This window comes from Electrona antarctica (assembly GCF_951216825.1).
Source record: "Electrona antarctica genome assembly, chromosome: 23".
Lineage (NCBI taxonomy): Eukaryota > Metazoa > Chordata > Actinopteri > Myctophiformes > Myctophidae > Electrona > Electrona antarctica.
In genome coordinates, this window is record NC_136804.1 from 15,626,026 (window position 1) to 15,644,148 (window position 18,123).

At 43.7% G+C, this 18,123-nt stretch overlaps 2 protein-coding genes across 2 annotated transcripts; both read right to left on the bottom strand.

Annotated features, from left to right (window-relative positions):
• Positions 1-1,918: 1,918 nt before the first annotated feature.
• LOC306916255 (tetraspanin-7-like) lies at positions 1,919-3,024 on the bottom strand (the record flags this gene model as incomplete). Its single annotated transcript, XM_079494074.1, has 1 exon — positions 1,919-3,024. One exon carries the CDS (start codon positions 3,022-3,024, stop codon positions 1,933-1,935), a length of 1,092 nt encoding a protein of 363 aa, XP_079350200.1. The 3' UTR covers positions 1,919-1,932.
• Positions 3,025-6,025: 3,001 nt separating this feature from the next.
• On the bottom strand, positions 6,026-18,026 carry LOC306916211 (uncharacterized protein). Its single transcript, XM_079494026.1, has 9 exons — positions 17,744-18,026; positions 16,407-16,609; positions 15,444-15,545; positions 14,280-14,375; positions 13,452-13,562; positions 12,584-12,701; positions 10,884-11,997; positions 10,723-10,781; positions 6,026-8,364 (listed from the first exon to the last, which is right to left on the bottom strand). The coding sequence occupies exons 1-9, from the start codon at positions 17,775-17,777 to the stop codon at positions 6,854-6,856; spliced, it is 3,348 nt and encodes a 1,115-aa protein (XP_079350152.1). The 5' UTR covers positions 17,778-18,026; the 3' UTR covers positions 6,026-6,853.
• Between the last annotated feature and the right edge of the window lie 97 nt (positions 18,027-18,123).

Sequence of the window (18,123 nt, forward strand, 5' to 3'; positions counted from 1 at the left end):
TGTCTTCTTTCAAGGGCAAATCTCTAATGACCTTTGTCTCAGGTGGAAGAAATTAGATGTCATCCCACATACACTCATAAGTCAATGCCGATGGGTCAGAGGTTTCCTGGATTTCACCAGTCCAGAGGATGCAGGGAATTTACCACTTTAATGGCATCCAACCAGGATGGTTCCTCTCATAAAATCAAGCCCTAGCAGCTGGGCTCCATCTAAAAGGCCTTTAAAATGGACGACAGGAAATCAAATGTGCAGAGTTTAAAGAGTTTAACTTGTGTTACAAAGCGACAACACGGCTAAAATGATTACAGTCCAACATTTGAGGTTCAAATCACATATTTAAATGAACCATATTAGATTAATTTCAGAACTTTACATATTTTGTGCTTGTCCACATGATAAAGTATTTCACTCAAAGTTTACCTTCTATCCTAGACTATTCATCACATGCACAGTAAAATCCTCAGTGGTGATTGATCCATGTGTAATGCAAAGTGTACAAATGTATGCATTTGTTTCCATTTATACCCCCTCAGAGATAAATGAACACACCGGGTTTTACGGTGTGATAGAGACGGTATACACTACAACAATTCCTGGTGCCAATACATTTTATGTTCGGAGACAGAGAACCGTCAGAGCTTGAAATTGATATTACCCTGCACATCTAATGCCACTTTCTATAATGAGGCATAGATTTTTTTGCCTTGTTTATTGTCGGCCAGATATGTTCTACACAGATTTGTTCATGCTCTCGCCCACTGCTGGTAATCATTAGAATACATTTTACACAATGTGTGCCTCATGTGGGATACATATAGCATATGGTAACACATTTACAAGATCAATAATAATAATAGGGAAGCTGAGATGGTTTATAATCAGTACAATTATCTGGATATATTATATATTGATCCAACTTGCATATGGTGTTCTGAAAAGAGGGGTACACTGCAAAATCCAGAGTGGTAATTGGACCCTAAAATTGTAAAAATGGTCCTGGGACCATTTTACAAATACAACAGTGTTAAAATAACCACCCATGGCTTTTGCTTTGTACTGTAAATGGATGACCATACTACAATCAACCTCTCTGCTAGATAGCATAGCTGTATATTTTATATCAGCGCAATGGAAACACAGAATAATGAGCTGCACATTCTCACTAATAAAATAAAATAAAGTAGTTTGATGGAGACATGAAAGAAATATTGCATTCTCATATTTCCACAAAACCAAAAGGAGATTTTGACCAAAGACCAGGCATGTTCCATGCATGTTAGGCACTCACAGCACCTGTGCAATGCAATGCATCAGTTGTAGAAGGCATGTAGTAAAATGTTGCACTACTAGTCATACTTTTGTTTTTAAACCAATAAAAAGGAAGTTAGTGCCTGTCAAGAGGGAACTATTCCACTACTCCTTTCTAAATCAAACATGGGAAGCATAACCTCATGGAACCTTCCTCATCGTTAGTGGGGCTAACATACTTCACTGCACCAGAGTGCGTAAGCAGCGGAATCCCCAAAGGTCCACCTGCACATTTGTCAATACGTTTTTCAACGATGAAAATTATTGAATGAATATTGCTAAATCGCTTACCAATTCACTCAATACAGTGGAAAACGAAAATCATTTTTTTCAAGCACTCAATGAATTGTATATAGAATTGTATATATAACAGTCAGTGGAAATTAATATCTACTAATTGCAGCCAACTCCAATACTGTGCAACGGTGCTTTCTCCATTATCATGTTTGAAGAAGGAATCTTCTGGTCAATGCTCATGAAACATCATTAAGTCCTGCACAGAGTTGTAGACGTTAAGTAGGATTGAGGGAATCTTGTTGAGGAATCCAAGGGTCAACTTATTTACATTGTCTAGTAAGAGGTTACGGGCAATGTGTCCAAGTGTGCCTACTTCTCCATTGATCATTAATGTGCCACTACGACGCGTCTGGGATGTCTTGGTGACAACCTGTTGGCTAGCAGACAAGCTAGGGCAATGCCACCTATCTGGGTGAGGGCTAGCCCCAGTACAGTGGCGGCAATGTGGAAGACGTTGTCATTGACGAAGCTGAAGACCTTCCGGAAACAGCCGTGTGGATGGATCCCGGCGGCGACCACTCCTTCATTGTCCGTCGACGGAAGTGGCCGGTTCCTGCACCCCTTACGCCTCACGCAGCAGCTGTCCGGCAGTGACACCGAGGTGCCGTTCCAAAGGGGCGAGAACCCTAGATCCTGGTTGGCCCAGTCGGAGGTCAGCCAGTCGCGCCAACCTTCGGCACCGCAGCACTCGAGCGCCCTCTGGAGGCTGTCCAGAGCGTCGGCCCGACCTTCGTCGGCGGCATAGCCCGCCACCGCTCGCTGCAGGCCGCTGCGAAACCCTCCGGCGATGTCTTCGCGATAGAAGAGGCCAGAGAGTCCTGTGGCGAGGCCGGCTACAAGCGCAGCCAACTGAAAGAACCCGTAAGCCCTTAGCACCCAGGGCAGGTTGGCAGCCACCCCCAGGCACCCGAGGAAGCCCCAAGCGGTGACGGCTGCACCTGTGATCAGAAGAATGAGCGGGGCATTGGGATAGCGGTTGGCGGACAGCATCATGTAGTCCGCCAGCGAGGCTTGCGCCCATACTCCCATGGTGAAGATGGCTAACCCGGCTGCCCAGAAGAGGCAGCTGAACGCCAGGAGCCCCAGGCGCAGTAGATGCATGACGCCCACGGGCCGACAGCAGGGCGGGCCGGCGCCCGGAGGCGGGAGTGCCGGGGGTGCCAGGGAGGCCTCGGAGCACAGGGAAGAGGAGAGGCTTCGCTGCTGCTGCTGGAGGGGGTCCTGGTGCTCTCGGTAGGGAGAGAGCAGGTAGCCTGGGATGGCGGACGCCCGGCGAGGGAGAGACGGAAGAGTGAGGAGGTCGAGACCCCTTGGAGAAGACGGCCTCCTCGTGGCGAGCTGCTCGCGCTCCCAGTCCAGAACCCGTCTACCGGGACTCAGCCGAGGTGGCAGGGAGTCGTAAGGCAGTGCAGAGCTCATGGTGCTGGCTCCGGCTTTATCAACCTCCCCCTCTCTCTCCTTCATGGCATGCAAACCCTTACTCTCTCGCTCTCTCTCTAGCTATGCCCCCTCTCGCTCTTGTTCTCCTGCAACACAAAGCCGCCCCCCCCTTCCCAATTCTTTATGACTGGCTGTTAATACGCCACCGCTACCCTCCTGCACCAACTACACCATAAATCCCACTGATGGGTGTCGCGTTGAAGCGTTATCTGCATCCGCAGACACCTTTATTCCACTCTATTTATCTGTTTATTCGAGCCATTCTTTACACCTGCATGGTCACCAAAAATTCCTCCGTCGATCGTGGCGTACTCACTGCTGTCCCTCTCTCTGGTCAAGCCTGGTGGTGTTTTTCTGCGGTGGGATGGACTTGCAATCCACCCACGCACACCCTCTTTCGGTGCGGAGGAGACACTCGTTTCGTTTTTACTATGCTCCATTTGTGGCATCAATGAGCCGGCAGAAAGTCCTGTAATCTATTTAGGTGACATTTTTTATTTTCTTTCTGCTTCCTCAAGCCTTAGCCTTCATGATTGCACAGACAAATAGTGCATTTAATATTTTTTACATTTAGAATAAGTTTATGGTACTTACATTTGGATGTCAACACAAGAGACAGATAGATATGTAACTAAATGTGTTTTGAAAATCAGGGCGGTAAAAACAACTGAAACTTTGATAACAGATGGAAATTTGAATGACTTTGTCCAATTAATCTCTAGCAAAAACACATTATTAAAATATTGTAAATTTGAAAATAATTTCTATACACACACACGCAAATACATATTTTATGAGAAGGTCAAGATATTAATTGGACCATTGGCAAAGGACGTAATTTAGAGTCATGTAAGGATATTATAGTAGGCAACTGTTGAAAATTAACAATATAGAATCAAGCAAAGGTCCTACTCAATATAAAAACATTAATACAGAATACTGAATTTATTTTTATTTATTTTTTTAAGATATTTTTGGGGGCTTTTTGCCTTTTTATTGATAGATTACAGTAGTGTGACAGGAAAGGGGGAGAGAGCTGGGGGGATAAGACACGCAGCAAAGGTCGTCGGGATCGGGACTCGAACCTAGTAGGCTAGTTGGTAACGAAAAAGAGAGTTCTCTGCTGCACACTGCTGCTTTTCAAAAATGTTAAATTCTTCAAACGTAGAGATGCGAGTCATGCGACAGGTTGTGAGCTTGTATAGATGTGCCATTTTTGCCACTTTTGTGCAACACTGTCATTAGGAATGAGTGTAAACAGGGCACATAAAAACTGCAGATAACACATCCGCCCCCAAGTTTTTCTAAATATTTTTATCCCACGATTTTGTAACCCATTTCTTTTCACCCAGTGTCAATTATCTAATGTAATCCTGGGCGCTACATTTCCTCTGCCAACCTGGGGGGGGGGCAGCGGACTGACCTCATGCTTCCTTCTATGCATGAGGAGTCCAAGCTGCTTCTTTTCACCCGACAGGGGGGAATTTCCCCGGCCGGACGTAGCGCATGGAAGGAACATGTTATTCCTAACAGTTCCTTTCCCCTCCATCAGGCGCCCCGGCTGGCCAGGGGGAGGTAGTTTAGAGACCAGGATTACTGCATGTTTTTGTGACCCTAGGGGACACGGGGAGAACATGCAAACTCCACACAGAAAGGCCCTTTCGCCAACCCCGCCTCGGGTATGGGCACTGATGACGTGGAGGAGAGAACACGCCCCCAGCGCCCACAGCGGGAATCGAACCCAGAACCTTCTAGCTGTGAGGCGACAGCACTACAGACTGTGCCACCGTGCCCCCGTATCCGCCCCATTTTTTTTGTGGAACTCTCGCCCCCAGTGGAGGACCACTCGCCCCACTTGGCAGTGAGGCGGACCACTCTGCCCGCTTGGTGAGAACAGACAGAACACCCTGCCCCTAGACTCAGTAGCACCCGCCGAGACATCATACATGGCAGAGTAGGTTTTGTGGCCAGAAATACAGGTGGTGGGACGGAAGTGGAGGAACTGATCACTCATCTTAAAAGCTGTGTTGTCAATTATGTTCGGAAATTGTGAAAATAGCCGATCTACCGAACGTGTGCAATGTGTTGTGAGAGTGTAGATCGACTATTTTAATGTGGCTTAACTTGCAGTATTAACTTTTAATACTTAGGTTTTGATACCCGCCATTAATCTAATGCTGCTCAAGTGTGTAATTTTAATGAATGAAAACACATCTTCAGTACTACGAGTCACACCGGAGGCTAAAAATAGAAAATCAATTTCGAATGCAGTGAGAAAATATCCCTAGGGTCTTTGTAATTAAGCACTATTGCTCCCTTGTTAAATGGTACATGAATCTTTATCATCCGTCTCTCTCAAAGCCCCCACCCCCCCCTAAAGGGCTAATTAAAGACTTTCTGTTAATTAAACACATTTGTTAGAAACGGATGTCATTTAAAAAATCAACAACACTGACAGATTAGAGGGGGTGGTACCTCTGTCCATAGGCTGGGATAGAGGAATGCTCTTCAGAACTAGCCTGATTGTCAGACTCTGAGAGCGAACCAGTGCGCTCAGTCGAGTGGGCGGGGTCTATGGGCTGGAAACCAGGCTACTTCAGAACTACAGTGTAGCTCTGGTCTCACACCGGAGGACACCTGTGTAGAACAAATACAAATAGACACAGTCTATTAGTTTGAATGCAGAAATGATTCCTGGAATTTTCCAATTGACCAATTGACTGGACAGAGGTCTTTCTTCTAGAGTAAATTAAGTTACTACTGTGGACAGGACAACTGTAAGAGCTCATTCATACAACCTAAAATTAATTTACACCAAAAAACATGATGCATTGTTTTTAGCTGAAAATGAGTTGACTGACAGACCACTCAAGTGGGTTGAATATCCTCAGTGGAGAAACATTTGTTCATGTTTAGAGCTAACTGGCCTTCAACTGGATTACATTTAAAATTATAAGCAATACACGAAGGTAAAAGAAACTAACAAAAACAACTATTTAATGTACATTTACATTCATTATAAATTTGTCTTAAATAAGATGTGCACAAATAATGTGAAAAGTTTTCACCTGAAGAAATTCATTGACGAAACTCAACTAATGCAGCATTCAAGCCTACAGTCAAAACAATTATAAACTTTCAAATTCAACATTTCAGAAACCGCGATGACACATCTTCATGTTTACATTGCAACATATGATGGAATGTCACTAGAGCACCAGTATACAGTAATTAAGCAATATTACATGAGAGGGTGCGCCATAATACTATTTGCATGGCTGTGATTCCATCGTAAGCACAACTCATATCGCCGCAGTCGGGCAGAAACCTTGTATCTCCATAATTATTCTCTTTTTCTTTCTCTTTTTCTCATAAATAAATTCCTTATTTTAGAAAGTATCAAAAATAGCTAATCTATAAGCAACACGTTATGAGCTTGGTTGTGAAGTCTTTAGACTATCTAAAAACAAAAAGGATTTAGTTTCTTTATTCATTTTGGACCACTGCATCCTGAAGCCATAGGTGTTTTTTGCATTAGCCTAAGTGCCATAATTAAAGTGTACTGTATTGAAGGTGGGTGACTGTATTGAAGGTTGGTTATGAGGTTGGTTATGAGGTTGGTTATGAGTCTGATTATGACCCTTCAGAATTCCATGAACAAACAACATATAATGTACAGTACGCAGTCAACCAGGCTGAGTAGGTAGTTAACAGGCTATAATTCTGTTTAAACCGGCTATCGGTTAACAGTTTAGCCGGAGGCATGCAAATTAAAGGTGCCTCTGACAATATCACTCCTAATGCATGTTCAGTTCGGAGAGTCCAAAGGTAGTCCATGATCCACTTGCATGTGCTTCTGCAGCTTAGCCTTGGAGGTGTACGCTTTCATGCACTGTTCACAGTACGGCCTCGACGGCTTCTGCCCTGAATGACAGCGTTTGTGTCGCGCCAGCTCCGAAGAGCTCTTGAATTTAAGGTCACACAGAGAGCAGGGATAGGGACGTTCCCCGGTGTGAATGCGCTCATGAAGCTGTGCTTCACTGAGGGTGAGAAAGGCCTTCTCGCAGTGACCACAAGGAAACGGTCTCTCTCCGGTGTGAATGAGATTGTGTCTGGTTAGCGCGTAGGGTTTCGTAAAGCATTTCCCGCAGTAGGTGCACGGGTACGGGCGCACACCCGTGTGCGACACCATGTGATCTTGTTGTGTTTTTTTGCTCTTGAAACGTTTGTCGCACTTACTGCAGGAATAGGGTCTGTCATCCACATGGGACCTGTAGTGTTTGGAGAGCTCGCCCTGGGAGAGGAAACCCTTCCCACACTGAGAGCAGAGGAAGGGCTTTTCCCCCGTGTGCATCCTTTCATGTCGAGCCAGGATGGAGGCCAGTGTGAACCTCTTTGGACAATGTGAGCAATGGAAGGGCCGCTCGCCTGTGTGAGTCTGGAGGTGCTTCATGAGCATGAAGCGGAGGGAGAAGCGCTTGCTGCACTGGCTGCACTGGTACGGGCGCTCGCCTGTGTGGGTGGCCTGGTGCCTCTTCACGTCTGACTTGCGTGTGTACGTCTTGTCACAGTGTTGGCACTTGAACTGCCGCTTGACCTGATGGGTCTGCCGGTGCAGCGAGCGTGCCAGCAGGGTGACGAAGCCTTCGCCGCACTGCTGGCAGACGTAACGCAGGCTTGCGCCGTGGCTCTTCTTGTGCTCGAGCAGCTCGGAGGCGGTGGAGAAGCTCTGGCTGCAGATGGAGCACATCTGAGGGAGTTTGCTCTCTCCCGAGTGGGACTCCTTATGGTGGACGGTTAAGGCGCGGAGGTTGGCGAAGGAGCTCTTGCACACCTGGCAGGAGAAGGAGATCGGCATGCCGTGGTGTTTACTTTCGTGCTTGGTCAGGTCCCATGAGTGCTGGAAGGTACGATCGCACTGGGAGCAATGGAAGGGCCTTTCTCCTGTGTGGGTGAGCTGGTGCCTGCGGACGTCCGACGTGCGCGTAAACAGCTTACCACACGTTTCACACGAGAGGGCCTTCCGTTTGCCTTGGGGGGGTGACAGTTCTACAGCCATACCTTCACAGTCTTCATTATCAAGTTGTTCCGTCTTCACCATGTCCCCTTTGGGGAAAAGCTTGATTGAGGTGAATATTTGATCCGTGTTGCAGGGAGAAGGCATGAATTCGTCTCCATCCTGCTTTGCATCCATGAGTGCCCTGTACTCGTCCGTGTGGACGTTTTGTATGTGGATATGAGGGGGGCTGTCTTCATCCGAGTTATGGAAAGGACACTGCGAGCAGGTGAAGATGATGGAAGTCATCTCTCCACATTCATCTAGAATAAAAAGGAAATAGAGAGCGGGTTCAAATATGTGCATTTGGTTTCAACCAGTCGCTCTTCTTTTCTGTGAAAACAACTTAATGATTTTAGAGCCAGACGGTATTGGAAATTATGTCCTAATTTTCAACCACTTTCAATCTAGTGTCTCTATTTTGGGCATGTCATTTTAGACGATCAAAACATTTATTAGCTGCCTTGTAGATCGGCTATTTTTTACGTTTGACTACGGCTTAAGTGGTCAAAGAAAGTAAAGTTCAGTTTGTGTATTTTATATTAATTTATTATACGGCTTGGTTGAATTTGATTCTGATCTGTTGTTATTCAATAATGACCGATGTTATAAATAACAGACATACTGTAACTTAAATCATATTAAGCAATCAATCGCAGTGCTCTGTTAACACACTCAACAAGGCAGCTATGTAAACAAACACACAATGTCATTGTACGCTAAAGCAGAGGTTCCCAACCACTGGTACTAGTATTACTAATGGTACTTGAACCCCCCTCTCACATTTATATTACTACAGGTAGTTCTTGTGACCAAGCAATTGGTTGAAATAGACTATCCAGCCGTGCTGAAATGGGCATGAAAGCACACCTAGCCGTTAATAGAAGATTTGAGAACGGATTAATCACTGATGAAATTAGAAATATCATCAGATGATATTAGAAATATCATCAGTTGTGCTGATTAATGATTAGACAGTTTTGTCAGGCTTCATACACACATAAAGAACAAATGTTCTGTGCTCCGTTTCATGGCCGCCCCAATCCTTTTTCAATGGAAGTCACGTGGTTTGACCAAACACTTGTTTGATTGGGGGGAGGGGGGCAAACCACGTGACTTCCACGTGAGGAATGGAACAACAAACGGCAGGTCTACCTGTATTTTAACTAAATAAATAAACTAGATAAAGTGCCCCAGAGGTCTCCATTTCCACCAGGGCAGGTCAGGTTGTGGCCTCCTGGTGGCGCTATAATAAGCCAATGTGAAAAGTGTGTCATTTCTTCTTACGCCTTGGATGGCAATTGGATGATTTGAGGCATTTTGTTCCAAAAATGTGTTTTGCAAAAATCCACCTATTGGTGGCGCTATAACAGGCCAATGTGAAAAAGGTGGGATATATTCCTCAGCCTAGTAGGAACGTCTGAAAGATTTCACATACATTGCATGCTGCGTTCATGATTTGAGGCTTTTTGTTCAAAACGGGCCCATCCTGCACATTTTGAAAGCCACTGTTAGCCAATCAGGATTGAATATTAAATATCAGACAAATCTGTCTTGACCACATGACTATATCGATAATGTGTAACGATTTGCGGGATTTTTGGACAAAATATGGAGGAGTAATATCAAAAGATGTGTTTTACAAAAGTCGGCCTCCTGGTGGTGCTATAACAAGCCGTTCTGGAGAATTTGAGGCAGAGGTTCATTGTTGGCATCTAGGGAGTGTGCGCGCAAAGTTTGGCATCGACCGGGTTAACGGTGCCAGAGATTAGCTGTACACAGACAGACTGACGGACAGACACACACACAGACAGACGGAGTGCAAAACATACTCTCTCCCCATGCCTTCGGCCTGGTGGAGACAATAATACATGTAACAAAAAAAAGGTTGGGAACCAATGCGCTAAGGTACACTAAAGAATTAGCATTTGAGGCAAGCAATAGGCAATGCAGTACCAGATTATTTATTCATATTTGATCAAACTTTCCTACCGGACTTGGGCGAGCCAACCTATTGCACTAGACTAGCTCGTCGATGCACCTGCCATACTCTAACTGTTTCCCAAACAGTGGCTCAGGACCCATGTTTGGGTCGCAGACACATTTTTATGTATTGCAAGTAAATATCCCCTTTTTTAATTCCAACCTTTAAATTTAAATTATTTCAAAAGATTTTAAAAAGTTTCAACTAAAGCAATCACAACTATTAGAAACAACACTGCTAATAATTTCTATGAATAAAAAAATAGAATGTAGGTAGTAGTACGGTACGGTAGTAGTTGAAAGTACATAGCTCACAAATTCACAATGCTTCGCTTCATTGAGCTGGTAGATCTAGCCATTTTCACTACTTTGATTCCGAGGCAAACATCTAATTTGTCTTTTGGGTCTTGAGCTTAGGTTTGGGAACCACTAAAATAGTTTTATTATTATTTTGTGACCGTTTATTTATTATTTGCTATATTAAGTAGCCAACTAGCCATAAGCAGGATAATGAATGGTGAGCAGGTCACCATTGAGAAATAACCCCTTCAGGGTGATAAAGACCCCTCCGGCAGGAAACATTGGTTATAGTGATCTAGGACTATCCAAAATCATGGATGGGGCTCTAGTTTATTTACCTGTGTTAATTCCTTTGATTGCTATGACAGATGAGGCAATTGCTACATCAGCACCGTTCCTGGTGGAAAGAATTGTACATATTATTGCTGACATATTAGTGGCAAACAAACAGAATGACAAGTTATATTCATCGTACAAACATTATGCGAATATACTGTACGTTTTATGTTTTCCAATATTCTCCTTCGACGAAGTCTTGGCTTTAAGTGCGTGCTGCCTTGTTGACTTCTTAATTTCAAGACGGGTGGATCTGCGCACGCTTTCCGAGGAGGGTGACAGTTGAGGTTCAGGGTCAGGGGACGCCTGTTGAGGTTCAGGGCCAGGGGACGCCTGTTGAGGTTCAGGGCCAGGGGACGCCTGTTGAGGTTCAGGGCCAGGGGACGCCTGTTGAGGTTCAGGGCCAGGGGACGCCTGTTGAGGTTCAGGGCCAGGGGACGCCTGTTGAGGTTCAGGGCCAGGGGACGCCTGTTGAGGTTCAGGGCCAGGGGCCGACTGTTCAGTTTCAGAGCCAAAGACCGCATGTTGAGGTTCAGGGCCAGGGGCCGACTGTTCAGTTTCAGGGCCAGAGACCACATGTTGAGTTTCAGAGACAGAGACCGCATGTTGAGTTTCAGGGCCAGAGGGTTCACAGGTAGAGTCCGTTGGCCCTTGGTTGACAGACACAGGCTCTACTTCATCCCTGAACTGCATGTTTGGCCCATTCTCTACGTGCCCACTAGGCTGTGCAATGTCATCATCCACTTCATTTTCTAATTGGACGCTCACTTCATGTGCCGTTCCTTCAACCGTGGTGAATTCTTCTGACTCCACCTCATGTGAATCATTAGACCTCATTAGAATCATACGCCTGGATGCTGGTGCTTCCTTCCTGAGCGTAAACGTTTTGCTTAACGTTTCCAGTGCTTTGGCCACGTCCACGTTTTCACCGGATTCTCCCGCGTCGTGTGAACTCAGAGCCTCCATCTCTTCACCGGCGTCGCCGTCATCCTCTACGGCCTCCATCTGCGCTTCACAGAGCTGCTCCGTCTGGATGTGGACCTCCTCCGTCGACTCCACCACCTCTTCGGTGAACTCGGACCCCACTACGACTTCGGTGTAGTCAGTGTAAACCGTCACGACCCTATACTGGTCTGCTGCTCCAACAAAAGCGATGGGATTGAGTATGTTAGCGTAGCTATGCATCGCTTCTAGTCCAATGGCAGCAGTGTTCTTTTGCGAGGGAGGGATGGACAAAGCAGACATTATGCAGCTGCCGGCGGTGGATGACGGGCCATCTAGCGAGAAAGAAAATATTAAGATTCAAGGTTCTTCTGTTATGTCTCGTGTACATCGTGGCAGCATAGTGACACAGCATAGTGACACTAATAAAACAACTGATAGGAAAAAATTAATAAACAAGCTATGATCTATACAATGAATATACTGAATTGTACATGATGCGCACGCACGCACGCACGCACGCACGCACACGCACAGTGTAGATTCAGTAAGCTGGTGATGCTCTGTATTCAACATAAGTCTGAGGAAGAGCCCTAGTGCTTGAAATGTCAGTATAATAAATCTTTACAAACAGGAGCCTCCTAGTGTGTGTATTTTATCTTTATTACACACGGTGAGCTTTTTTTGATTCATTTTTCTTTTACCTATTCTCATTCACCTATTGTCAAACACTAAACCAACCGGACCCAAGCCCCGCTATTCTGGGGCCAAAGTTCAGCTACAAATTGCAGATCTACAAGCTCGCAACGCTTTACTTTGTGACACGTTGTGAGCTTGTAGAACTGCTAATTTTCCATACGATATTTAGTGAAAACAGGAGGGGGGGTCAACTAAGTATAGGGCTGTTTTAAAGACACTCACATGGCACCTTCAGAAGGCCCGCGCTTTTATGGTGCTGGTAGATGAGGCCTAGCTCGTCAGGCGTCACCTGCACACATTCCTCCAGCGAGGACGGAGCAGACCCCAGCCACGCCGCCGTCTAGGACCACAACCACAAACACTTTCACAGCCCGTTTACACTTAAAAGGTTAACTCCACTAGGGAGGTGTAAAAGTGTTATTTTTTTAATGCTCAAAAGTAAAACATAAAAAAAAGCTTCAATTGCTGAAATGTTTTTTTTATTCTGTTATCAATCGAGTTAATAATAACAGATACCATTACCAATCATAACCAATACTGCAGGGGTTTTCAACCCTTTTCATATCAAGGCCTATTATTTAATTGGCTTTTGATCCACGGACCACCATTTGATGAGATTTTGACTGTTGTTGGATAAGATGTTGTCGACAATTCCATGCTGCATTGAGGTGGTACCATTAGGAGAGATAACAGGCAGACGTTGATCAAAATAACAATTCTACATTCTCCAATTGACCCCCCAGGAATCCTGAATAATTTTTTTTGTTGGTTTTCATACTACGTAGGTATCCTCTAAATGTAGACTTTACTATTGGCAGGGTTTGGATGACAATATAGCCTTTGCAACAGATATTTGTTTTGTGTGTGTGTGTGTGTGGTGTGTAAACCAGAGAATTTTTATCTAAACAAAAACACAAAGCATTAATTCCATTACGTTTGTAGATACAACTGTGACATAATTCAGCTTGCAAGGGTTTGTACAGCATGGAATGTTTTGCAACACATTGCACCAGGGATAGAGATTGAGACATCTGGGTGGCGATGCCGTAAGATTAATAATGAGGGTGAGGCTGTGTGCCGTGGAGGGTACCTGTTTGAGGTCTGGTACTGGAAACAACTTCTCCAGTTTGGAGAGCAACTCCCACAGGAGAATATGCAGAGCATCATCATATTTGGATCCATATTCCACTGGAAAGACCTCCTGGAAGGAGCCACATACTATTAGCCTTCTGCTTTGTAAGCAAAGTCTGAAGATGAATTATATAATAATGATGATGATGTCAGGCAGCATATATATTTATTTACAGAAAAAAGGGTCAGTTATTACAGTGTTACACAGTCAAACCTTGAGTGAATTTAACTATGAATTGAACTATGAGTTAGCTAGTTTTATCCTCTACAACAGAGAAGAGGTAATCGCAATGGTCCAAACTACAAAGAAGATGGTGGTGCATCTAGTGTCCAATCTAGTGTCCAATCTAGTGTCCAATCTGGTGCGCTGTCTGCTTCAAATAACTTCGTTTAACACAAAGGGCCCTATTATGCGTGTCTTAAGTACCAGGTCTTATGACTTAACTTAAGACCTGGAGGCGTGGTCAATGCTGTTTGGCCACTCAGAATAGCCAAATGGCATTGATCACGCCTCCAGGTCTTAAGTTAAGTAATAAGACCTGGTACTTAAGACATGCATAATAGGGCCCTAGGTGTCCTAATTAAGTTGACACTGGGTCCAAATTTCTCAATGGAAGAGTAGGAAGACCACGTACAACATCTGCAGATGTGCTAGTGCTACTGTTATTGTCTATTAACATACACTACCATAAAGATGTACAAGTTATATCATATTAAAATGTTTTACTCATTAAAGCAAACCCTAGATTGTAGCTTTATCGCTGGTGTCGATCTGAATGGTTCAAACCTGGTAGAAGTATGCTCTCTCTGCCGGGTCTTTAAGCAGGCTCTGAACAAGAGCAATGAAAGTGGACTCGGTTTTTTCCACATCTGCATTCTTGTACTGCAAACCAACAAACAGAACCAATAAACAAAAGTTGAAAATAAGGTAAAAGAAAGAATGATCGATATGTTGGTCAAATATATTGTAACCTTGTATGTCTAAAACAGTTACCTTTCAGGAAAAACAAAAAAAATGGATTCAACAAAGTTATTATTTAGCCCAGTGGTTCTCAACCAGTGGACTGGGGAATAGAGGGTATGCGCATGCTTAAAGTGAATGGCACATCGAGTGGCAAATCGAGTGGCAAAGGAACATGCAAAGTGAGTTTAACATTGTTTAATGTTGTTTAATGCAATCTAATAGGACTTTTCTGTTTGGATGCATGGGTTGTCAAGGCTAGAAAGTAGTTTTTATCCACTCAGTAGGCGTTCCTGCATAACTTCCTGGTTTGATGATGATGTCACACGCATACTCTCTACACCAGTGGTCCTTGAGGGAGATCCAGGTGGTCCCCAGATAAATGATGGAATTAGTAACCACTAACCAAATGGACCCTTAGATTATAAAGTATGATGTTGGGAGCTTAATAAAACATTAATTCGAGCTCCCGGTTACCATATCAATGGTTCTATCGCTAGGACAAGGCCGCGACCCTGGCTCGAAAATGGCCGATTATTACTTCCAGGTCATTCGGCTGGATAACGGCTCTTCTTCTGTGGATTTTTTGTATATACTGCTGGAACTGGCCACAGATCGACGCCTATATGGTAACGGGAGGAAATACCGGTAGTTAAACTCAGAGTGTAAAATGAAACACTCTCAAGAGTTAAACGATTGATAAACACCTGCATTACTTAATTTGCAAGATTACAGAAGTTTGCCTGTTATCAGTCGTATGGTACCATATCAATACAGAATGGAATTGTAGACAAAATCCTATCCAACGATAACAAAATATTCAATGTTTGGGGTCTGAGAGGCTAAATCTCATCATCAAATGGTGGTCTGTGGCTCAAATGCTGAATGAATAATGGACCTTGACATAAAAAAGGTTGAAAACCACTGGGTTAAAATATTAATTCTGGAGATTGATACAAGGTTTTCATGTTCATCGTGTCATGTGCTTACTGCAGTGTTTATAGGGGTGAAACGCAGCTTGTCTAGACAGCGCTGGACTGCTTGAGCGTCAACACAGCCCCGGCTTGAACCTTTGCACAGCTCCAGAATAAGCTGAAACACACAAATATTGTCACTGCAAAATGTGGGATATATACAAAAAAGAAAAGAAAAATAATGAAGATGCTGTGATTTGTTTGTGTGTCCATTGAAATAAGTGTTAATCAGGTCAATATTCTGATAGTAATCATTGCTTTAGTGTTTGTTCAGTAACAGAGAGACACATCTGAGTTTTTGACCAATAACCACCTTTGTTTCAGGGGTTTTCAACAGGTGGTCCGTGGACCACTGGTGGTCCATGAAGGTATTGCATGTGGTCCCTGACCATGCATTTAGTAATGTACAGAGCAAAGTGAAGATGTTGTACTTTCAGTTCTTCCACGGAACAGTGCACTAAACGTTTATGCACTGTTCTGTGGAAGTGCGTCAATGTTGTAGCCTTGCGTAGCCAGACTTATCTGCCTTTGCAATGCACGCAGAGATATTTATCTGGCTACGCGAGGTTAAGAAATTCCAAAGAAAAGAGAGTTATAATCTCAAGAAGGGTACAGCATATCAGTTAGCCTGAGTTTAATGGAAGGTTGGATAAAGTAAGAGAATGGAATAAGGGTAACCGTGGGATAGGAATAGATCATGAAAAGCCCTCATGATTTAATCTTTAATCTTTTTATTAGCTATTAATTCAAATATTTTCTTACATTTGATGGACTTTTGAAATACTCTATTATTTGATCTGCTATTTTTGTCACACTTTCCCCCAGAATAGGGATGCTGGGGGTTCAAGCCTGGCATTTTTTTTAGTTTTAAGCATATTTTGACAATCACGATAATATCGTTAATCGCAATTATTCTTGCCACAATAATCATGACAGACATGTCATTTTCATATCGTCCCATCCCTATACTCTTGCTCACCCTCGCTCGCAGTCCCAGAACGAGCTGAGCTCTCTGCATGTGGGTTATGAGTCCAGGCACTGACTCCGTCACTGTGAGCACCAGCTGCTCCAGTGTGCCGTAGCTCATGACATCTTTCTGCTTCACCACCTGCCACATGGCGGCGGACAACAGCCGCAGCGGTGGAACCAGCAGCCGCAGGGAAGAGAGCGGCAGGCCCGGGTCTACGGGACACAACAAGAGGAGCATGGGTTGTTAAGACAGGGCATGACGGAATCAATTTCAACTACAGTGATCTATGTTGAAACTTACTGTGTGTGTGTGTGTGTGTGTGTGTGTGTGTGTGTGTGTGTGTGTGTGTGTGTGTGTGTGTGTGTGTGTGTGTGTGTGTGTGTGTGTGGATTGAGACATCTGGGTGGCGATGCCGTAAGATTAATAATGAGAGGGTGAGTGCCGCGGAGGGTACCTGTTTGAGGTGTAGTACTGGAAACAACTTCTCCAGTTTCTCAAGCTTGTATTTTGGTCATTCTTTGCAATTCAAATGTATGATGTACACATGCAGGGCTTTAATAGGGACAGTTCACACACAGAACATGGAGACTCTTTGTGTCTCCATAGGGAAAGCAGGTCAAGAAATTATGAATACGACAAAAGCAAAAACGTATCCATGAATTCAAGTCTCCATGGGGTGAGTAGCTTAATCGATAGGAAAAAAATGAATTTTGGTGGTGAACTATGCCTTTAAATGTTGATTTAGTCTATTATTAAAATTAGATCATATGCGTTGATATAAGTCAAGAAAGGTTTTCTAATATATCAACAAATCGGCAAAAAAATATATTCTTTTCTCTTAGAAAATAAATTATCCCAAATCACCAAATTATTATTATTTATTAAAAAGAAAATTCAGCACAACCAGGAGTTCTTTAAGCCAGGCTGCAATTTTATAAAACCTGCACCTCAATTACTAAACTGTTTCACTACAGAAATGTAATATATACAATTCTATATATTTACTATAGTTCATTATATTTATTATAATAAAAAAGTGTTCAGTTCAATAACTAACTAGACTGGGCATCAGCAAATGAACCAGAGTAGTTGCTGGAGACAAATCATAATAAATAATTTATAATGGCCTTTAGACTAAATTCCATGAGACACATTTCGCAGACATGGTTCACCAACATAAAGGGACATACACAAATAACATAAATTATTAAAATAAGCACATACAACACTTTTAACGTGTGTGATGCGTTTTAGACGTTTAGTACCATCAAATAGTCAGGCCCTGCTAACTGGTTGCCAGACAGTTTTCCACTAAAATGCTGAAGAAATTTCACTCAGATACATACCAATAATTCTTTGATTTGATCCTCTAGTATCCATGGCTAAAACCGTTGTGGTGCAACGGTTTAAATAAATGTATAAGTAAAACAATGGGGGTTTGTGTGATTTTAGTGGCTAACATGCGCTAATGGAACGCAAGCGCCCGATGCCTCAACTTTTCTTCCGCCTCTTTTTTCTTCTTCCTCTGTTCTCTCAACCAACGTAAGGTGTGCACACTGCATAGCATACCGCCAGTCCGCCACCTACTGTACAAGAGTGTGTAACATCCCTATGGTGCTTGCATGCCCAGTTGTGTTTTTGTTCACTGTGTAATAATTATTTATAAACTCTATGGTATTAAACCTAAATGAAAAATATTTGTTCCCTGACCGGGAATCGAACCCGG